General features: G+C 49.6%; 1 protein-coding gene across 1 annotated transcript in view; it reads left to right on the top strand.

Annotated features, from left to right (window-relative positions):
* Nucleotides 1-6578, top strand: part of evlb (Enah/Vasp-like b) — a 77126-nt gene that overhangs the window by 65928 nt on the left and 4620 nt on the right. The window contains exons 4-7 of the mRNA XM_076273337.1: nucleotides 292-355; nucleotides 5233-5306; nucleotides 5662-5900; nucleotides 6230-6327. Of these exons, the coding sequence (XP_076129452.1) occupies nucleotides 292-355; nucleotides 5233-5306; nucleotides 5662-5900; nucleotides 6230-6327 (475 nt within the window). The remainder of the gene's footprint in view (nucleotides 1-291; nucleotides 356-5232; nucleotides 5307-5661; nucleotides 5901-6229; nucleotides 6328-6578) is intronic.

Genomic DNA, 6578 nt, shown 5'->3' with positions numbered 1-6578 from the left:
AGCACATCCCAGCCATTTGTTTGGACAGGAGAGGTGTCAGTCTCCTAGAGGTCCTCCCAATCACACTCGGGCAATAGCAATGAGACTGAATAGGGGCTTCAGACCACATAGAGAGATTTAATATGTGCCTCATAGGGCACCTACACCTGTTACAATACAGCTCAGGAAGACTCTGACAACACTCACACACACAGCCTGACCAAATGTAAACCAATGCTTTAGATGAAGACCTCCGGTCAGTCCTGGAGTAAGAGTTTGACCAGCTCTCTGTGTCGTGTTTGTGCTCCACAGGCCCAGCTGTCCAGCGCCATGTCCAGAATGGGCCCACCTCAGAGGAGCTGGAGGCACAGAGAAGGTAAGAAATCCCCTCAGTATCCACAACATTCAATTAAATTCAACGTTGCTTGCTTTATTAACATGACTTGTGTTGCCAAAGCACCAAACAAAACAGCATATTTTATAGAACGTTCAGAACAAAACATTCCATAGAACACTCTGAACAGAATATTCCACAGAACATTCTGTAGAATGCTTGCGACACTGATGGAACGCCCTGTCAAAATTCCACAGAACACTCAAAGAACATCTTCAGAATCAAGGAGACTTGTTAAAGGTGCGATTTGTAGGATTGTTACCGAACGTTCTGCAGGCCAAAATCAAAACACTGGTGAGCGTTCTCAAGACTACCAGACGCGAGCCTCTTCTGGGTTGCCAGATGTAATGAAGACTTAACGTTAGTTGACCTGCAGCTGCTTTAATGTTTCTCCAACCATGACCCAGCTACACATTACGGAAACAGTGAAAACAAAAAATACCTCTCTAACCAACGTAACATATTTAGCTGAAGTTAGCAATGCAGATGAAGTTTAGCCTAGGCTACCTGTTGTGGAGAAATATGGCCAGCTCTGCGTCAGACTTGATATTCTTCGTTTGACGAAGACGTCACCATCTCAGGAAGCTCCTCCGATGTCCACTTAATTTGTTTCTTGTTTTAATTTTGGAAATTTGCCTGCCTCTCGTAGGCGTTCATGACTACAACTGACAGCTGTTGACAGTTGGCCTTTGCTAATTTGGCAACCCAAATAGGAGGACGCGCTAGCCCATTATTAATACGCTATTCTAGAATTAATCGTTCAAAACATAAACGCAAATTCCAAGAGATTCTGCCCCGTAACTCATTTCTTTTCATGGGTTTTACGGGGTTTTACGGGTTAGAGTAATGTTGTCAAATAAGGTATTACTTCAATTCATCGTGTTTCCTTACTCTCTGACAACATATGGTGATCATTTTTGGAATGGTTACAGTTTATTTTCCATTATTTCCTACATACTGGACCTTTAAGCATGCATATTTTCATAGCTAGTGAAAGACTAAATAAAACATGTGTCTGTCTCAGTGAGAGAGTGTGTTTGGCAACTCGGAAGTGTGTGTGGAGTGTATGTGAAGCCGCTGTTTCCATCTCTGCTCGGTCCTGTCACCTTTAATATGTGAGAACAACTCAACTCCCACCACTGTCTCCCACAAACACACTTCCTGTTTCTCTCAGAGGAGCCCAGATCCTTCACCGACAGACAGAATGTTCTAGAATCTCAGCCCTCACAGGCTAGGAAGCGCTCTCATATCAAACCAACCAATCATATCACAGCTGCAGAACACCCCAGACCTGTGAAAAGAACTACTCGCTAACGGGAGGAAAGACCTTTTGGGGGCGTAGCGTCCCATCTCCCCATGTCGCTTTCGAGCACATCTCTTAAAGAGAGACCCACAGCATGGACTCTCTCTCCCTCTCCTCTCTCTCTCTCATCTCTCTCTCTCCTCTCTCTGTCTCATCTCTCTCTTCTCTCTACCTCTACCCCCCCCCCCCCACCCATCTCTCTGTGTGTAGTCACTGGCATGGCTATTCTTTGATTAGCATGTCCAGTGTCCTCATGGAGCCCTGAGACGCTGAGGTTCTGATGACCACCCAGATCGTGTGTCTGGACAAACATGGGCTCAGTGCTAATCCTGCTGCCCAGGAGACACAGCCTGGCCAACACTCACACACATGCCCCCATTCTAACACACACACACACACACACACACAACCATGCCCCCACTCAAACAAACACACACAAACACACACACACATAGACACACACACACACACACACACACACTCAAACACACACACACACACACACACACACACACACACACACACCACACACACACACACACACACACACATACACACACACACACAGACACACACACACACACACACACACACACACACACACACACACACACAGACACACATGCCCCCACTCAAACAAACAGACACAAACACACACACAGCAGAGGAGCAGCAGAGGGGAAGAGGAGTGTGTGTCTATAGAAGTAGGAAAACACCACGCCCTCCAGCATCCAAAAACACAGCAGCACTGCTCACTCCCATCAGTCACATCGCCGTGACAACCTTAACAGTGCTGCGTCAGCAATTCCATAACGCGCGGCTGGAAATTTCCACTCTTTGGAACCCTCTCTCCCCCTCTTTTTCCACATCTGTCCATCTATCTATGTCTCTCTTTCCCTTCGTCTCATCCTCTCTGTCCCTCTGTCTCTCTCTCTCTCCATTTGTGAATCACTTTTATCTTACTCTATCTCCGTTTCACTACCTGACCTTTTCTCAAACTCACAATCCCACTCCTCTGTCTCCCTCTCCTCTATCTCCCTCACCTCTGTCTCCCTCTATCTCCCTCTCCTCTATCTCCCTCTCCTCTATCTCCCTCTCCTCTGTCTCCCTCTCCTCTATCTCCCTCTCCTCTATCTCCCTCACCTCTGTCTCCCTCTATCTCCCTCTCCTCTATCTCCCCCTCCTCTATCTCCCTCTCCTCTGTCTCCCTCTCCTCTGTCTCACTCTCCTCTGTCTCCCTCTCCTCTATCTCCCTCTCCTCTATCTCCCTCTCCTCTGTCTCCCCCTCCTCTATCTCCCTCTCCTCTGTCTCCCTCTATCTCCCTCTCCTCTGTCTCCCTCTATCTCCCTCTCCTCTATCTCCCTCTCCTCTGTCTCCCTCTATCTCCCTCTCCTCTATCTCCCTCTCCTCTGTCTCCCTCTATCTCCCTCTCCTCTATCTCCCTCTCCTCTGTCTCCCTCTATCTCCCTCTCCTCTATCTCCCTCTCCTCTGTCTCCCTCTATCTCCCTCTCCTCTGTCTCCCTCTATCTCCCCCTCCTCTATCTCCCTCTCCTCTGTCTCCCTCTATCTCCCTCTCCTCTGTCTCCCTCTATCTCCCTCTCCTCTATCTCCCTCTCCTCTGTCTCCCTCTATCTCCCTCTCCTCTATCTCCCTCTCCTCTGTCTCCCTCTATCTCCCTCTCCTCTATCTCCCTCTCCTCTGTCTCCCTCTATCTCCCTCTCCTCTGTCTCCCTCTATCTCCCTCTCCTCTATCTCCCTCTCCTCTGTCTCCCTCTATCTCCCTCTCCTCTATCTCCCTCTCCTCTGTCTCCCTCTATCTCCCTCTCCTCTATCTCCCTCTCCTCTGTCTCCCTCTATCTCCCTCTCCTCTGTCTCCCTCTATCTCCCTCTCCTCTATCTCCCTCTCCTCCGTCCCCCTCACTTCCTCTCCTCTCTCTCCCTTTCCTCTGTCTCTCTCCTCTGTCTCCCTCTCTCTCTCTCCTCTGTCTCCCCCTCTACCTGTATTTTTCTGTTTTATCCTCACCACCTCTGCCCCCTCCCCTCCCTCTCTTACTGTCCCTCTCGTCCTCTAACTCACTCTCTCCCTTTTCTCCCTCTCCTCTCTCCCTCCATCTCCATCCCTCCCTCTCATCTCTCTCCCTCCCTCTCTCTCTCCCTCCCCTCTTCCTGCTCTCTCCTCTCCCTTTCCTCTCTCTCCCTCTCTCTCCTTCTGTCATAGCCTCTGCCAGGTCATATCTCTGTCATATGCTTCTCACAGCCAGTGGACCGGCCTGCCCTGGGTACGCCGCGGTCACAGGAAAAGCTTCTTCCTGTTCGGCACTCTCTCTGCAGGGGAGCGATCGGCGGTTAAGTTCAAGCAAAAACAAACCCTCACCGTACAGAGCCTCTTATTCAGCCCGCTGGGTCCAGGGGAGCGTAAACCAATAATATCTTTGGGTTGGGAGAGAGAGAGAGCAAAGAGAGAAGTGTTTGTAGATGGCGGGGATGAAAACATGGATATGTGAGATGAGGCTGCCGCTAGGAGGATCCTCCTGAATTATTAAAGTCAATCCTTCTCTTAAGCGTCTTTGTTAAAGAGGTATTTATAGCACTCGTACTACCACAGAGGAGGAGACTTCTTATATGGTTCAACATTCAGACATGAGATATCTGACCCGCTCATAAGGGCCATAAACTATGATACCACTTCTCTGCTGCTACGCTTTACAGTCTAGACTGAGGAGATTGGGACATGGCACCGCATGTGTGTGGTGGGATCAAATGTTATGTGGTTAGTGTTAGATAGGGAATAGTGACCTGGACACCCTGTGGAGGACATGCCCAAAGCGCATGGGGGAAATATGCCTAAAAGGTAGGTGGATGATGATGTCTATGGGTCTGTCTTTTCACTTACGGGTTTCTATGTGCATCTATGGGGTTGGGAATATCGACTTGCGGCTCTTTTAGACAGAGATCCCACAGTAATCACATTATCCATCATTATGCAATCTTCACTTATTAACTCTGAACCAGAGTTGTCACACCGCCACCCCACTGTCTTCTTTCACACAGCTGTTTACCTTTGCAGAACCAGAGGCGTGCTGTTTAAATAGGCTGGCTACTCGTTTTCCTTCTACAGGTTTAATTAGGCTGGCTACTTGTTTTCCTTCTACAGGTTTAATTAGGCAGGCTACCCGTTTTCCTTCTACAGGTTTAATTAGGCTGGCTACCCGTTTTCGCTCTAAAGGTTTAATTAGGCAGGCTACCTGCTTTCCTTCTAGAGGTTTAATTAGGCTGGTTACCCGTTTTCGCTCTAAAGGTTTAATTAGGATGGCTACCTGCTTTCCTTCTAGAGGTTTAATTAGGCTGGTTACCCGTTTTCCTTCTAGAGGTTGTTTGAGGTTATGTCAATGTTGACTGTATGCTTCTCTCGTCTTTGCATATTACATGTAAGTTGTTGGAATGTTATCTCAAGGTTATGTAGGGGTTGACTGTACGTTCCTCCAGTGTTTGGATATGGTCTGAAGGTTATATTTAGGTTGTTGACTGTGTCTTTCTGTTGTTTGTGCCCGCAGGCAGATGGAGATGCAGCAGCAGCAGCAGCAGATGCAGGCGCACATGGAGAGGGAGCGACGAGCATCCAACTCAGGTAGCAGCTCCAGCCGTCTCCAGCACAGACTGGGTCCCAGTTAGCGTGGCCTTACCTCAGCTGGGTAGCACTATATACCACCACTGACACTCTGTCATCCTCTCTGTGTCTGTTAGCGTGGCCTTACCACATCTGTGTAGCACTATATACCACCACTGACACTCTGTCATCCTCTCTGTGTCTGTTAGCGTGGCCTTACCACATCTGTGTAGCACTATATACCACCACTGACACACTTTCACACTCTCTCTCTTCCCTCTCTCTCTTCCCTCTCTCCTCCCTCTCTCCTCTTCTTTGTTTCTCTTTCTCCATCACTCTCATCACACTCCCCCTCTCTCCTCCTCCTCCGCTGCAGGTTCCCCATTTTCAGGACACCCCGCTGTGCTCTCGGTGGCGCCCCCTACTGTCATGCCTCCGCCCATGCAGCCGTTGTCTCTGGGAGGGCCCTGTCCGCCGCCTCCACCCCCTCCAGGCCCCCCGCCCCCCTCGGCCGGGGCGCCCCCGCCCCCTCCCCCACTCCCCATGGGTGACGCGTCCGCACCCACCGGCCTGGCGGCCATGATCGCCGGAGCCAAGCTGCGCCGCGTCCAGAGGGTGAGTCAGCGCGCATGGCAGCCAGCCGAGCCGACACTGAGCCAGATCTGGGCCGCATTAGGTCCGCATCTGTTTCAGGCTTCATGTCCTCATTTCTGAAATACTCTGTAGTGAAGTGCCTAAAGATTAGTCATTAGATAACATACAATGCCGGTAGTAAGAGATGGGGTTGTGATCTGTAGAGAGAAACACTCTTACCCAGGATTTGTAGTAAATGCATGCAGAAACTTATAGGTGCCATACAGAATTCTAATGGATCTTTCTGATCAGTAGTGAGGAGATTGGTACATAGTTTTCTCCCTGACTCAGCTGTCGTTCTGTGCCCACAGCCGCCCGAGGAGAATACTGCTGCCAAAAACGATGCCAACCGAACAAGTGGCGGTAGCGGAGGTCTGATGGAAGAAATGAACGCCCTGTTGGCGCGAAGGTGAGAACTCTCCTCAGTCCTCTGGAATGACCAGAGAGAACCCTGCAAGTGACTCTGATCTAGAATTTAATATTGGATCTTCGAATGCCAAAGAGTTCCTCCCGCCAACAACAAAGGTGAGGTGCTCTGAGGACAGGTAGATAACCTTGGACCTGGTCTGTCAGACCTCAGAGACATGACTGTTCTGTAATTCTATCCCATAATTGTCACTGCTATGGGAACGGAAACACTGCTCGTCATGGCGAAAATTG

This window comes from Alosa pseudoharengus, unplaced genomic scaffold (genome assembly GCF_046254945.1).
Source record: "Alosa pseudoharengus isolate Yale_2024_CS ecotype anadromous, Long Island Sound unplaced genomic scaffold, YU_APseudo_1.1 YU_APseudo_1.1_scf_7, whole genome shotgun sequence".
NCBI classification, from domain to species: Eukaryota; Metazoa; Chordata; class Actinopteri; order Clupeiformes; family Clupeidae; genus Alosa; species Alosa pseudoharengus.
This window is presented reverse-complemented; position numbering and strand designations above follow the sequence as displayed.